This window comes from Trachypithecus francoisi, unplaced genomic scaffold (genome assembly GCF_009764315.1).
Source record: "Trachypithecus francoisi isolate TF-2019V2 unplaced genomic scaffold, Tfra_2.0 Lachesis_group3, whole genome shotgun sequence".
NCBI classification, from domain to species: domain Eukaryota; kingdom Metazoa; phylum Chordata; class Mammalia; order Primates; family Cercopithecidae; genus Trachypithecus; species Trachypithecus francoisi.
The window spans coordinates 158,075,819-158,091,044 of record NW_022681468.1 but is presented as its reverse complement, the minus strand read 5'-3'; the positions used below and the strand labels follow the sequence as shown (position 1 = coordinate 158,091,044).

Below are 15,226 nucleotides of genomic sequence, written 5' to 3'. Positions count from 1 at the left end.
TTTTTTCTTAGTGTCTACACAAAGGAAAAAAAAATAATGTGATGGGAGCTCTGTAAAATCACGTTGAATGATGTTACTCAGTAATTCACAAAAGAATAACTGCTGCAGAAATGCAAGATAGCACATTACGCATTACCATGACAGTTGGATTCTGAACCATATACACGATTATTCAGAGAGATTGATTTTAAAAAGCACAATCACTTAAAGTGCGCTCTCAACTAAAGTGCTCAGATTGGAAAAGAATGAAGGGAGTTAGGCGCGTTGACTTGAGGCTGCCTTGCCACTCCGGCCTTCTGGGATTATGTGGTGGGCTGGAGACCCTGCCTCCTCCTGTCTTCATCTGAGAGGGAGAAGGGAGTGTAGATCTTGCAGGAAAGCCATGTGTGTGAGTAGCCACGTGGTGACAGCCACTGGCACTGAGTGACATCGCACAGATTGCAGCATGCTCCTCCTCTTCCCACCTGCTGTAGCAGACAGGGCAGCTGTTTGCATCCCTATTTCAGAGGAGAGAACATTGAAATGCACAGAAGCCAATTGCCTGATGAGTCGGGATCCCCAGGGTCTTTTGCCTGTATGGACTCTGCTCCTCCATGCCCTCCTGCCCAGTTGGGGCCTGAGGATCTGGAATTGCTGAAGCCCACTTTCACAGTGCAATGGTCTGAATGTCTTTGTCTCCCGTTAAATGCATATGTTGAGATCTGAATCCCCAAGGCGATGGTGTTAGGAGGTGATTAGTCCATGAGGGTGCAGTCATGATAGATGGTCCCCTTATATACGAGGCCCCAGAGATCTCCCTCGCCCCTTCCACCATGCGAGGACACAGTGAAAAGGTGGCTGCCTATGATCCGGGAAGCCAGACCCCACCAGACACCAGGGTTCAGCCACAGGGGCAGGTTCATCATGCACTTCCGGTCTCCGGAACTGTGAGAAACAAACTTCTGTGTTTTAGAAGATACCCAGTGTATAATATTTTGTTATAAGCGTCCAAACGGAATAAAACACAGAGTGTGTGCCACTTAATTGCAGGCCCCTGGGTTCCTGTGGAATACTGTTCTTTGGGAGACTAAACCTGTGTATTTATTCGCAGGCCTCTGGGCCAGGATTGGATGTGTCTGTCCCCTCTCTTGCAGGAACCCCCTAGTTTGACCAGGGTGGCCTCTAACTTGGGAGGCAGTGACTGCTGTAGGCAGCTCTGCCTGCTGATTCATGGTTTCAGGCTCAAGTGCTGCATGGCAGGCTGGGGGCTCTGGCAGCGGTGGAGGACATTTGGGTGAAAGAGAAGGAAACTTCCCTGCTGGGTGAGGAGCTAGATTTTGTCCCTAGGTAAATTCTGGGCAATGGGAGTGGAGCCCCTGCATTCCTGCCCTGAATGTCCTTCTGCTGGGGGCCAGAGGGCCATGTGGGAGCTGTAATCCCATCTGGGGACTTGTCACACTCGGAGGTGTGGCTACCATCCCCAGGTCTCCCAGTTCACCTGCAGCCTGTGTGGCCAAATGCAAACCCTGAGGCAAGGAAGTTGAGTGCAGAGTTGAAGTCCTCCTCCAGGTGCTCTGTGCAGAAGGCTGTCAGGAAGCAGGGGGCTGAGCTCAGCTTTAGTGCAACAGGATCAGGACAGGCTTGCCAGGGATCAAGGAAGGAGAAGGCTGTGGGGAGAGGGGAGGGGAGAGATGGACTCTGAACCTGCTTTTGGAGTAGCCCCTGGGGAAGGAGGGTTTTTCTTGCCAGCCGGTCAGGGTCTTGCAGAAGACATAACACCTGCAGACCTATTGCTGCCAGAGTCCCACAGGACCCCTTTGAGAAAGGGGAAAGGGATCAGTCAGGAGCCATTTTGCAAATGAGGAAACTGAGGCCTGCAGCCGCTGCCTCTCATCTGTGGTCACAGATGTGGGGGCCTGGAGACAGTAAATGCCTGGACAGAGCCTTGGCAAGCAGGGCTGGTCATGGGGACCAAGGGACAAATGCTCAGGGCTGGGGTGCACATGGTGGGTGTGAGGAGATCCACATACTGTGGTACTGTAGGATTACAGGTTGTTAAATCAGAGGCTCAACCCCAGAATGCCACCCCTTGTCACTCTGGGTGAAGTCCATGTCCCTGTCTTCTTCCTTGTAGGGACCCTGTTCCCTCCCTCTGTGACCCTTGTTACCATTTGTTGTTATAGGTTGTTATAAGTGTATCATTATTGTGTTGTATAATCCTACCTCATTCCCCGCCCCCACCAACACACACACACACACACACACACACACACACACACACAATTTTTATTCTAGGAACTCAGGAACAGTATTAATTTTCACTGCACACGTCAGGCAAGCATAATGCTGGGGACAAGAGATGTTCCATAAATGTTGCATGAATGAATGAATGAATGAAAACTTGGCTGGACCATGGCTTGTAGCAATGGCTTGTGCACTTCACTCGACTTTTGACTTGATCCTTTGGGCAGTGCAGTTGGAGGAGGGTGATCTGATCATATCGGTGGTCAGAAAGTCCAGTCTAAAGATGAGTAGAGGACAGCCTTTGTGTGTGTGTGTGCCTGCAGTGTGCATAGGGGCAGCAGGCTGCACAGTGGGGATGGGAAGCAGGTGAGGGATCTTGTCACTGCAGACAGAGAGCCAAGAGACTCAGACCATGTGTGGCCCGTACAGGTGCTAAGAGGAGGGAGATTGTTCTGGGAGCATTGTTCCTCATGCCCTTCTCTCTCCCTCTTGAGTCTTTGTGGGGGGCTCCCCTAATGGGCATCCCTGCATGCTCAGGTGGTGCTGGCTGCTGCTTGTTGATTACAGTTTGAAAAGCTGTACTTGGTCCCAAGCTGCCACACACCGCTGAAATTCAGTGTTCCTCTAATGCGGTTTCTGTTAGAACGTTGGAAAGAAGAAAGCCTTTTAATTAGATTGGTAGTAATTGAGCTCCCAAACCACAGAAGCCTTTCTCTCAGCAGATGAAGACACAAATGCAGTTAAAAGAAGGAAAGGCACCTCAAGGGAACCCTTGCTAATTTTAAGTCCATTAAAAACAACAACTCCTTAATAAGTTGAGGTAACAGATATACATTCTGAAGAGTTTAACAACACTTCCCAATGATATTGGAGATTGAGCTGGAACTGGAGTGCTCCAGCTACTTAAATGGATAGCTCTGCTGGGGATCATTTGCTCAGTGCAGAGTACAGAGACATGTTAGCTCTACAACTTTTCCCACCGAGAACTCCTGGCACATTTTATTAGGAAAATGGGATATATTTTTTCCTGTAACTGAATAAATGTTCAGTGTCTTGTGGCCATTGCCCCTGGCCTGGGGTCCCCTGAGACATCATCCCATGTCCCTCCCCAGGCAGCCCTCTCCTCTCTGTGGGATTTGCCCCACCTGGCCCATCTCACCATAGAGGTATGCAACATGTGAGCAACTGGGCTGGGGCACTGATGCATCAGAGCGTCCCTGCCAACTGCTTACATGCTGAATGCATTTTCATTTTAATGAGGCAGCACTTTTTCCATCTGCATCCCTGCCCACTGACACGCCCCAACAGATGCCACGTTCTTTCTGCCTTTGGGTCTTTTTTTTTTTTGAAACTGCCCATCGGTGAACCAGGCCAAGTAGATTCTGTTGCAGGAGCTTGAGATTTCAGCTCCTGTTCACATCTTCACAGCGGCATTAATTAATATTTTCTCTGGAGAGGGTGTCAACTGCTAATGCACAGAGCTCTTTGGGTTGGAGTTATTTCTTACTGAATCACAACATTCACAGTGTAACTATTGTACAGAATTCACTCATTTGCCTCCTTTCACGTTGTTTTATGCTGAGCCATATTGGGCTTGGTCAGCCATACTAAAATGCAAGTTGCCTTCCATTTGGAAAGGCCAGTCTTGACGGGTCTCTTTCTATATGTCCTGTGCTGGAGCAAAGTTACAGCTGGTACGCTATCCAAGCTCCCTGGTTAGCACATAGGCTTAGCTGGAGGCAGAACTCAGGGAGGTATTTTGGAAATGTAGGAAAATAGGCTCTGGAGTCAGAGAGATCCAAGTTTGAATGGCTGCTTCTAAAGTCACCTCATCTTTCTCACCTTTAGTTTACTCACCTAGGTAGGCTTTACCTTCAGGTGTATTTCAAAGCCTGATGTTCCCCCTAGAAGTTAGAGGATGAGAGAAAAGTCCAGATCTGCAGGGACAAGTCAGAGTCACGGCCCACATGGCACCACCCACACAAGGTGCAGCAGCTCCACACAGGGCCATGGCCCCTTTCCTGGGGGAGGGAGTCATAGCATATTTGTATTTGTTTAAAACTGTATATATTTTGGAAATAAACCTGACTTTAAAAACTTGGATTTTCACCTACTTTTATGGGTTTTTTTTTTTTTTTAGTGTATGAATTATTTAAAAATACAAAGATAAATAGCTAAATCATTAGCAGGCATCATTTCTGGATGGTAAGATTGCAGAGTTTTAATTTTCTTCTTTATACTTTTCCATCTTTTTAAAATGCTGTGTAATAAATGTGTCTTACTTTGGAATAAATAGAAAAGCTTAACTCTGGGGAAATGCTGCTTGCATACATTGGAAGTGCTTGGTGCATTCTAATTTCCACACATAACAATGATCCCAACAGTCAGATCCCCACGTGAATAATTGTCTCATTCTTTCTTTTGTAAACCATATCATATTCATGCTGCTGCTTTTTTTTTTTTTTTTTTTTAAGGATGAGAAGAACCAAGTTTTAACCACCAACATTTGGCTGCAAATGGTAAGTTAAGAGAATGACAATCTCGCCCATGGGCCTGCAAGATCTTGCACTCAAGATTTTTGTCCTGATACCTGAGATGCTTGCTTCTGAGAGGTCCTGTTTAGAAAAAAAAAACAAAAAACCATGGCTGTCACACCAACTCCACACCTGCCAACAGTGAATGTTGCGTGTGTGAGACTACAGTCTGCAGTGCTCAACACATGCACAAGCTCAACACATCTGAATGTGGGGACACTTCAGAAGCACTTCAGGCAAGACAAGTAACAAGATAAAGGGCTGCATGTAGATGTTCACAACCTGCACCACAGCCAGTCCCCAGGACTCGGGAGTTCCAGCCCTGCCCTCTGTGGTCTCCAGAGCTGCATGTTTCAATCAGGTGGAGTGTTCCTAAACCAGAGGCCCTCGTACTCTGTGCTCTAGTGATGCTTGTAAGAATCTTGAAATGCTGCCTATCATTTGTCGATTTTTAACTTGACATCTGCAATACTCACCTGAATTTAATTAATTGCAAATGATGCCACTTAACATCCAATTGTAAATATTGACACTGAAAAATAGAACGGTCAGTCTCTATGTTAAATGGAATCAAAATACCATAATAATTTGGTGCCCGTCTCATCCAAACACCATATGAACAAGCCTTTTTAAAAACTGTCAGATATTTAACATAGTCCCTTTTTTTCTTTGCAAATGCCTTTCTATTCTGCTTTCTGTAGGGAATTTTATCCTAATGTAATATAATTTTATGTTTGAAAGTCTCTCTTTCTCTTTTTTTTTTTTTTGAGACAGAGTCTTGTTCTGTCATCCAGGCTGGAGTGCAGTACAGTGGTACAATCTTGGCTTACTGCCACCTCTGCCTCCCAGGTTCAAGTGATTCTCCTGCCTCAGCCTCCCAAGTAGCTGGAGTTACAGGCGTGCACCACCGTGCCCAGCTAGTTTTTGTACTTTTTAGTAGAGACAGGATTTCTTCATGTTGGCCAGGCTGGTCTTGAACTCCTGACTTCAGGTGATCCACCCACCTCGGCCTCCCAAAGTGCTGGGATTACGGGCATGCGCCACCACACAGGGCCTAAAGTCTTTTATTAATCACTGTGCCTTGGTTTTTTCAAATGTAAATATTTACACAAGAATTATTCCTTTACACCATAAGTATTAAATTTTGATTCTTTTGGATTAAGTTTGCTATCGTTATTGGTATTATAATTCGTCAAAATGACATAAATTAAATTTTTAAGTAATTATAAAACATAAATTTTTATTGGTAATTTATATCTCTGCCCAAGATGAGTTTGTTTTAAATTAGTTCCTGTATCCCCAGATGACTTTCTATTACTTGAATGGAGAAATGATAGTTTTCACATCAATTCTGTTGCTGTTTTTTAAATAGGTGTAGTAACATGAGTAGTTGGACATGAAAGCCACTTTGTTAAAGCAGTGTTACTCAATCTTTGAACTTCTTCTAGATTATATGCCAAAAATAATGTAGTTCTCATCAAATGTATCAGCTGACAGCTTGATTAGTTTCTCCTTCAGTTTTGTTGAAAACAAAGAATTAAAACCCACCTGACCTTTGAGAGTATTTGCCACCCAATTTGTGAGGTAATTCACACGGACACAGAGGCTAGTACTTGAATTGATCCTTTGTTTGGTTCTTGGGTCAGTGTCCCAAGGTGGGAGTTGAGGTAAGATAAGAGAAATGTGCCCCTTTTTGTAAAGTGGAATGGGAGAAGTAAAAATGGAGGCATAGGATAGTCCCATGTGGTTCTTGGGCAGATGAGTTATCCTGCAAATACATGTGGAGTTGAGGGATAGAAAATGGATCTGCATCCAGCCTGGCCAACATGGTGAAACCCCGTCTCTACTAAAAATACAAAACTTAGCCAGGTGTGGTGGTGCACACCTGTAATCCCAGCTACTCAGGAGGCTGAGGCAGGAGAATTGCTTGAACCCAGAAGGCGGAGGTTGCAGTGAGCTGAGATTGCATCACTGCACTCCAGCCTGGGGAACAGAGCAAGACTCAGTCTCAAAAAAAAAGAAAAGAAAAAGAAAAAGAAAAGAAAAGAAAATGAATCTGCTTAAAGCCATTGCTAGGAGTACAAGGTGCACCCATAGCTACATGTGAGACCCCTGCAGAACCTAACATTAGTCAGGTGAGAGCCCTTGAGAGACTCCCCTGCAGGATTTAAAGCAGCATACTTCAGTGAGTGCATCCCTGCCCTTGCCTGTGCCACCTACTCTAGCTTCCCTCCTCTTGCGCAGGACATGTGATCTGTGCTCTCCTGGAAGGCCCAGCCCTTCTTCCCATGGACAGGCTCATCTCCTGGCCCCTGCGGAGAGCCCGGCATTAATGATTGTCCTCACTGCCTGTAGCATCAAAATAGTGTCCATGGGTCATTCTCACTTTTGTCCCTCCCACAGACTTTTCATTTGAATAAATGTTAAAGCCACGGATCCATTGGCTCAAACCAAAAACCTTTAACTCTTGTCTCACACATCTCACCTCTGAGACATCAACAAATCCTGGCAGCTTGACATGCAAAACCGATGCAGGATCTAACTACAGCTTCAGCCATGATACTTTCACCCTGGTCTACATGGGCGTCATCTCTCACCTCCATTATTAGGAGTCCCCATCCAGCCTTCCTGCTTCAGTGTTGCCTCTTCTGGTGGTGTCTGTCCTCAACATAGCAGCCAGCATACAGCTTCTTGGCACAGATCCCTCCAGGGGCTCCTGTCTCCCTGGACAGCATAGGAAGTGAAGTCCTCAAAGTGGCCTTGGATTCAATCCCCTCCCTGCCTGGCTCCTTTTTCCTCTCCCCTCCCCTCTATCCTTTGCTTCCTGGCTGCGCTCACTGCCCACTTGTTGGGTGACACACATGTCACCCGAGCACGTGCCCCCCTCAGGGCCTTTGCACTGGCTACTCTCCCTGCCAGGAAGACTCATCCCTAAGAACCACTTGATTTCCCCCTTACTTCTCACTGGTCTCTTCCTAAAGGTCACCTCTTCATTGAGGTCTTCCCTGAGCTCCAATGTACTGTCCCAAACCCTCCCCTCCACCTCCAGCCCACTGTGTTCTCTTTATCCTGTTATATTTTTCTCCCAAAGGCTTCTCACCATCGAACCCACTTTGTGTTCACTCATCTGTCTGCTCATTGGTTCTGAGTCTTCCTCACCATTAGAATGTGTGCATGGTGGGGACAGGGGGACAGGGCTCCAGGTGCCTTCAGTCACTGCTGTACCCACAGCCCCTAGCTTACCGTCTCACCTGTAGCGGGCACCAAAGAACTTTTGCTGAATGAGAGAATGAAGCAGAAACTCAGGGTGAGCCTTGAGGTGCTCAGGTAGTGTGACACAATATAAAGCCATCTCCTGAATGGCCGTGCCCCACTTTGACACTGTGTGTGCAAGGTCAGGCTCCGGGGGATGAGGCAGGTGCTTCCCTCTTTAATTAAAGTTGGACATTTGCCATGCCCCGTAAGGAACAGCGCTGCCGTTGACCTTTTTCTTACAGAGAGGAAAGCATGTTATGGAGGGGTCTCTCTGGTGCCTATCTTCCTTAGCCCTCAGTAAGTGACTGGTCTTCAGCAATGTATATGATTTGGCAATTTTATTTAAAGGATGGTGGTTTCCAAGAAACATGTAACTGGATTATTACTTCCAGTATTGAATTCAGATGCTCTATAAATAAACATCCTTGCTTCAGAGGGTGTCACCAGAGACCTCTAAATTTATTTCAAGCACAGCTAATTTTTAATTAAGGCTTACATTTGCAGAAGCATCTGCAGCTTCGTTTGTTCGAAAACTCACCTTTTAACTCACCTCCTCTTTTGGAGCAATCTACTCTGTGGAAGGTATTAAACTGGGCCAGGTGAGGGAACCTAGAAATATATAACCCAGTTTCTACCTTTAAGCCATTTATGATCAGGCTGCGTAATCAACACGTTTAGAAGAAGGAGGTGGAGGAGAAGAAGGAGGAAAAGTGCAGGAGGGAAAAGGGAGAAGGATGAAAGGAGGAGGAAAAGAGGAGAATGAAAAAAGGAGGAAGAAAAAAGGAAAAGAGGAGGAGGTGGAGGAAAAATGGACGTGGTGGAGGAGGAGGAGGAGGAAAAATGGAGGAGGAGAAGGAAAAGAAGAGGAGGAGGAAGAGGAGGATCTAGCAGTTGTAACACTGCCTCCCAACTGAATTTTTAAGGGCTCACAAGAATCCTGGGTTTAAAACAAACCTTAACAGTCAACTAGCCAATGCCTGTGTCTCTCTGCCCCCGCCCCCACGCAGAGTTTCAGTCTGGAAGCCCTGGCATTCCTATTCATATCCACAGCGTGGACATGAGGAACTCAGGACAGAGCAAGCTTAGATGCTGCTCAGGGGTCACTTCTAAGCAACCTTCCGTTGATTGCTGTTCTTGTGTTCCCTGGCTGGGGACCAACCTGACTTGACCCAGCACGATAATGGACACACACAAGTGAAGCTAGATACTACTGAAGGCTCTCAGGGCCAGGGTTCTGAGGGGGTTGCAAATATGGGCCAGGGGCAGAGAGCCACAAAAACGGCTCTAGCAATGGGCTTTTCTCCTCCCGAGTTTCATGTTGCTGAATTCCTGTCCTGAAAATCTGAATCCATGTAATCTTTTCTCTAGGGTATTTAAACTCGGCAAATGATACATTTTCTATGCATTAAAAATGGAAAAGGCAGAAAAGTAAAAAAATGAAAAATCTCTCCTTGACCTCCAGTTTGTTGGTTTTGTTCTTCTTTCTCCCAGTTGCCCTTGATTTTGATCATTCAGAAACGTGAGGGAGTAGAAAGAGGCTTGACCTCTGTGTTCATCTCTTCATGTTCCTAGGAGGAAGCAGCCGGTTCCTCTGCAGCCGGTTTTCTCTGCAGATTAGTTTTTATCATTTTGGGAGGCTTGTCAGATGTAATCTGATTTAATCTATCAGAAGAAATGACAGAAGCCATTTCAGTGTCTGAAGAGACATTTGAACCATCTAGAGACCTACATTTGCTTTTAAAATAATCTGTCTTCTCTTATTTTGCAATCGTGACCATTCTTCTGGCATTTGATGTCCCAGCCTTCCTGGGTCGTTCTCTGACTTTAACCTCCTAATTCTAATTATGGTACTAATAGCATTCACACCATAGATAAGATTTTAAGCCGTTGTTTTTTCTAAAATGTTTACCTTTTTAATTTCTGCATTCATTATCACTTGATCTCTGACACATGGAAATGCCATGCTTCCTGTTCACAGACAAGCCAGCTAGTAGCTTGCTTAGGGCCGTGACAGCATCTCAAGGTGAAGAGCGATGTTTCAATCATTACATCTCACCAAGAGAAAAAAGTGTCAGGATCAGGGGGGTGGAAAGAAGGCTGCTTTCCTCCTCTGTCAAAATAATAGACGGGAAGAATTTAGAAAAGATAAGTGTTTTCTGACATCAAACGTGCGATGTCGTTTCTAGCACCAACAACCAATTTTCCAACAGCAACTGGGGGTCCACCAATTCGATTTATTTCTCACACTATCTACCTGGAATTCGCATCAGATCCCACAGGTTAAAGGGCTCAGCCTCACTTCAGATACCAGCTGCAAATGGGGTACCCAGGCTACCCACACGTCTACCAGGTGACTGAAAATTCGAGGGTTCCCATACCCTTCTCTCCCAGGTTCAGTAACTTTCTAAGATGGCTCACAGCTCAGGAAAATACTTTACTTATTTAATAAAATTGTATATAATATACAAACCAATATATTTATAAATACAAATATATCCATTAAATAAATATTTAATATCTACTTCTATAAAATACCCTGGAGAAAAGATTACGTGGATTCAGAGTTTCAGAACAGGAATTCAGCAACATGAAACTCGGGGAGAAAAAAACCCATGACTTAACGTTTATTGGTTTATTCTGAAGGATGCAGCTCAAGAACCACCAAGTGGAAGGACGCAGAGGGCGGGGCGTGGTGGCTGGAAGGGTGTACGGAGCCGCAGTAACTTCTCCCCAGCGCCACCCTCCCCGCAAGTGGATGTGCTGACCAAGAGTGTTTATAATCCTGTCTCCAGCCCCTTTCTCACCCCTCCCCAGAGCTGTGAGTGCAGTAGATGGAAAGCTCCTTCCTCCAGTCACTAGGTAACCAGCCCTCATGTAAAGCTGTCTAGGTGCCCAACTCTAAGTCACCTCATCAGTGTAAACTCAGGCCTCAGGCACGGTCAGAAGGGGCTCTGTATGAATCACAAAAGACACTCCTCTCACTCACGAAATTCCCAGGGCTTGAGAAGCTCTGTGCCAGGAAAACCAAATCTATGTTCTTACTATACCATAATGTATTTTTTTAATGACAGGTAACTTTCCTTTTTCCTCCCTCCCTTCTTCTCTCTCATCCCTTTCCCCTCCTCCGCCCCCCCTCAGTACTTCCATGCCGCTAGCATCCACACACATTTAGAGTTTCCTGTGGGCTCGAAGCAGTGCAAATGGGGCCCAGGTGCCAGAGCCATGGAATAATTGGGATTCCCACGGTGCCTTTTAGATCAATGGCCCCTTCCTCCCTTCTGTGTCCCCTCACAACTCCACACACGCTTCTTTTGAAGATTTAATGAGAAGGAATCTCACAAAGAGGGAGAGAAGGAAGAGCACACACTCTTCTAAATGTGATGGTCTGGGAGTCTAGGTTCATTGATGCTTCTTTTCAGATCCCCACTCTGTGGAAAACATGCCAGGTGCTGTCTACAAAGATTTTGTCTGTTGCCCCCTGTTCCCGAGGGACCTAGGAACTAAGTGCTTTCAGAGAACAACCTTTCTCTAGAAGTTTATTGTTTATAGGGCCTTATTCCATATCCATTCTTAGGAAACCTTCATCGGAGCCTGTGGGGTCACTGGTGGGCCCCCCGGCCTCAGGAGTGTGGACCTGGGCTCCAGGGCACACAGCCTGAGGTTCCCTCTCCACGTTGGCACTCCCTCTTCCCCACCTTTGGCTGCAGCTATGTTATGACTGTTATTACAGCTCCCAAGTCCAGCAGAATTTTGTAAAGTGGGGAAATCTCTCTTTTCTTACACCGTCATTCATCACTTGCCTACCAGGGCCATATGACTTTAATCTGCTGCTGCACACATTATCTTATCTCATCCTATGAGGCAGAGTACATACGAGGAAGCTGCAGTTCAGAGACGATTTATCTGAACAACCTCGCACCACTAGTCTCTGCCAGAGCCTTGATACAAACCCAGGTCTGTCTGATTCGGATGCTTTCTGCAGCTCCCCCCACCTTTTCTGCCATTACTGTTACCCGAAAAGGGTCCTGATCCAGACCCCAAGGGAAGGTTCTTGGATCTCGTGTGAGAAAGAATTCAGGGCAAGTCTGTAAAGTGAAAGCAAGTTTATTAAGAAAGTAGAGGAATGAAAGAACGGCTACTCCATGGAGCAGCCCCGAAGGCTGCTGGTTGCCCATTTTTATGGTTATTTCGTGACGATGTGCTGAACAAGGGTTGGAGTATTCATGCCTCCCTGTTTTAGACCATATAGGGTAACTTCCTGATGTTGCCTTGGTATTTATAAACTGTCACGGAGCTGGTGGGAGTGTAGCCGTGAGGATGACCAGAGGTCACTCTCGTGGCTGTCCTGGTTTTGGTGGGATTCAGCCGGCTTCTTTACTGCAACCTGTTTTATCAGCAAGGTCTTTATGACCCGACCTCCTATTTTGTCCCTTGACTTAGAATACCTAACCGTCTGGGAATGCAGCCCAGTAGGAGGTTTCAGCCTGTTTTACCCAGCTCCTGTTTAAGATGGGGTTTCCCTGGTTTAAATGCCTCTGACACAATGGTCAGCCTGGTTTGGGGCAAGGGAAAACAGCAGATGGGCAGCAGCATCAGGGAGACTGAACCAGCAGAACCAGCTCTGGTAGAGCCCAAAGATCAGTCTGCTTAAAGTCAAATAACACAGGTAAGCCCTGACCCAGTGACTGGCTAAAACATCCTAGCTTTTTGAACCCTGGCCTCCTCTTGTCAATGGGAGCAGTCATCACACTGACCCCCTCTGAACTAGGGTGAGTCTGGACATACACAGGACACTGGACTAGCATAAAGCCTGTGATCTGGCCAGGAGGGGATGAGCCCATGGTTCACACAGTGGGGTGTGTGGAGTGTGGGGAGGCAGTGTGCAACTCTGGCTGTGCCTTGGAAGAGGTCTGGATTTGACCAGCCAGGCACTCCCATTCCCATTCCCATTCCCATTTCCTGTCTCCCCTCCCTCTCTCTGGCCATCATTCAGCAGGCAGGGGAGAAGGGGAGAAGTGCCTTGGTCCACCATACCCACCGTCCAGGCCTGTTCATGGAACCTTGTGGCCCTGACCCGTGTGGTAATAATGGTGAACTTGACTGGCTTTGTGATAATTAGGGACCAACCCAGAGAAGCATCCCAGCATGAGTTGCAAAACTGTGGCACAGAAAGCACAGGTGTTGGCTGTGGAAGGGCCTCATGCCCAGGACAAGGGAGAGAAATGAAGGGAAGCACAGGGCAGAGGTGCCAAGTCGGAGCAAGCTGCAGGAAGCGTGGCTTGGTTGGCGCCCAGGCATTCCTGGAAGACAACTAGGACAAGACCCACTCTTCCTGGGTGCGCCCCTCCTGTCCCCTCCCAAACCACTTCCATCTCATTAGAGAGCCCAGCAGGCAGCTGTCGATCCTGAATGCCCCAGATGATACTTCTGCACATCACCCATTAACACTTCCTCATTCCTGGAGGTCCCTGGCTGCAAAGGGATGTCACTCATCTGGATAGTTCCTCTCCTCTGACGTGGGATTAGATCCAGAGCTGGGACCATCCTTCTGGATGCTGCCCGCCCTCCTCAGAGGACGATTGGTCTGGGACATGCCGTTTGACTCCCTTGTCAGTATCAATAGCTCTAGCTCCACAGCCCCTCATCTGCAATTTCCACATCTCAGCAGCTCGAAAGAAATTTTCCCCTCCTTTGATGTTGTTTTCGTAACTTTGCATCAAACTATTTTGGTCTAAAATCAAATTGAAATCTATGTGCAATTAAGGCATTTATTTGTCTCAGTGCAAACAGGTATGTTTTGCTGCAGAAATTACCATGTGTTTGATTGTGAGGAGTCACCCTGGTCCCAGGTCAGGGTGGTGCATCACGTACCTTTCCAGATCTTGGAAAGCCTGAGCTCCAGAGCGTGGGTGGTACCAGAGGGACAGAATACAGGATAATGGTGCAGTTATAGGAGCTTCTGAGTTCACACTTGTCAGCACTGAGCCTCCTGTGGGGTGGTGCTAATTATGTGGCAGCTGCAGGTGGGATCCCACCCGAGCATTCTCTGCAGAGCTTGTGGGCTCCAGGAAAGGCTGTTTAGCACCTGATCCTGGGAAGGAGGACCCCAGACATGACAAAGGCCACTAGATCAGCTCAATGCAGGCCTGGCCGCGGGCTTGTGTGAGCGCCTCCTGGGCCCATCTGCCTGCTTTTGTCCCGACTGTGCTTCACCATCAGGACTCAGGATGTGCATTGTCGGGTGTCAGAAGCACTAGCCCTGTGACAAAATGAAAATTCAAATCTGAAAACATTCCTTTAGAAATTCTGAGAGGTTCCCTGCAACTGCACAGTATTGCTCTATGGAAAGAAAGATTCCACATTTCTCCAGCCTGGTTCTTATTCCAGTGGGAATAAGTGAATTTCTTTTTTCAAAGTATTCTCACAGTGACAACTTTGAAGGCAAAACAGTTATTAAGTAACCCATCCACTGCAGGCGAAGGCTCGGGGACATGCAGAGGGTTGGAATTAACTTTAATGATACCATCTGAATGTGTTCATGGTGACAGCAGAACCTTAAATGTGAGTTTTATGCTCTTCACAGTCATTTTGGAAGGGATTATTGAATTCCCATTTTCATTATATTTTATAAATAGCAATTCAGTTACAATAAATGTCTGGAATTCTCTTTGGCTTTGCACTTACCTAACAATTGCTTATAAGAAATATTAGTAGCCAAGGAAGTGAAGTGCTGCTAATGTCATTGTGTGTGTCAGTCTTGGACAGATCACTATTTACAGTGGAATGTGTCAGAATATCCAGGGGTGAAGACTGTTCGTTTCCCAGATGGCCAGATTTGGAAACCAGACATTCTTCTCTATAACAGGTAAGTATATTGAGCAAGGAAAAAAGTGCTTTTATGCTTGTATACATGTAGCTATCAAGTATATTTGTATATTTCACAGAAATGCTGGATATGTCATCTATGATCTGGGGCCACTGCTGCCTACACGACTTTCTAAGTGGCCAGGCCTTTGAGAAGCAGCTCTGTCCCCCTCAGCCGGCATTCCCTGGTTTGGCATGCACACGTGCACACCCTGGCTAGCCTGCTGCCTAAGATGCTCATGAAGTTGTGTGTTCTCAGAGCCTAGAGTTGTTTCTGTGCATCTTGGCACATGGATTATTCTTGCATAAGGCAGTATCTTTGTTCTCTGAATGGCAGCAGTTATGACCAA

The 15,226-nt window shown here is 46.6% G+C and overlaps 1 protein-coding gene across 1 annotated transcript in view; it reads left to right on the top strand.

Annotated features, from left to right (window-relative positions):
• Positions 1-15,226, top strand: part of CHRNA7 (cholinergic receptor nicotinic alpha 7 subunit) — a 141,965-nt gene that overhangs the window by 60,747 nt on the left and 65,992 nt on the right. The window contains exons 3-4 of the mRNA XM_033190704.1: positions 4,698-4,742; positions 14,768-14,877. Coding sequence (XP_033046595.1) covers positions 4,698-4,742; positions 14,768-14,877 — 155 coding nt within the window. The remainder of the gene's footprint in view (positions 1-4,697; positions 4,743-14,767; positions 14,878-15,226) is intronic.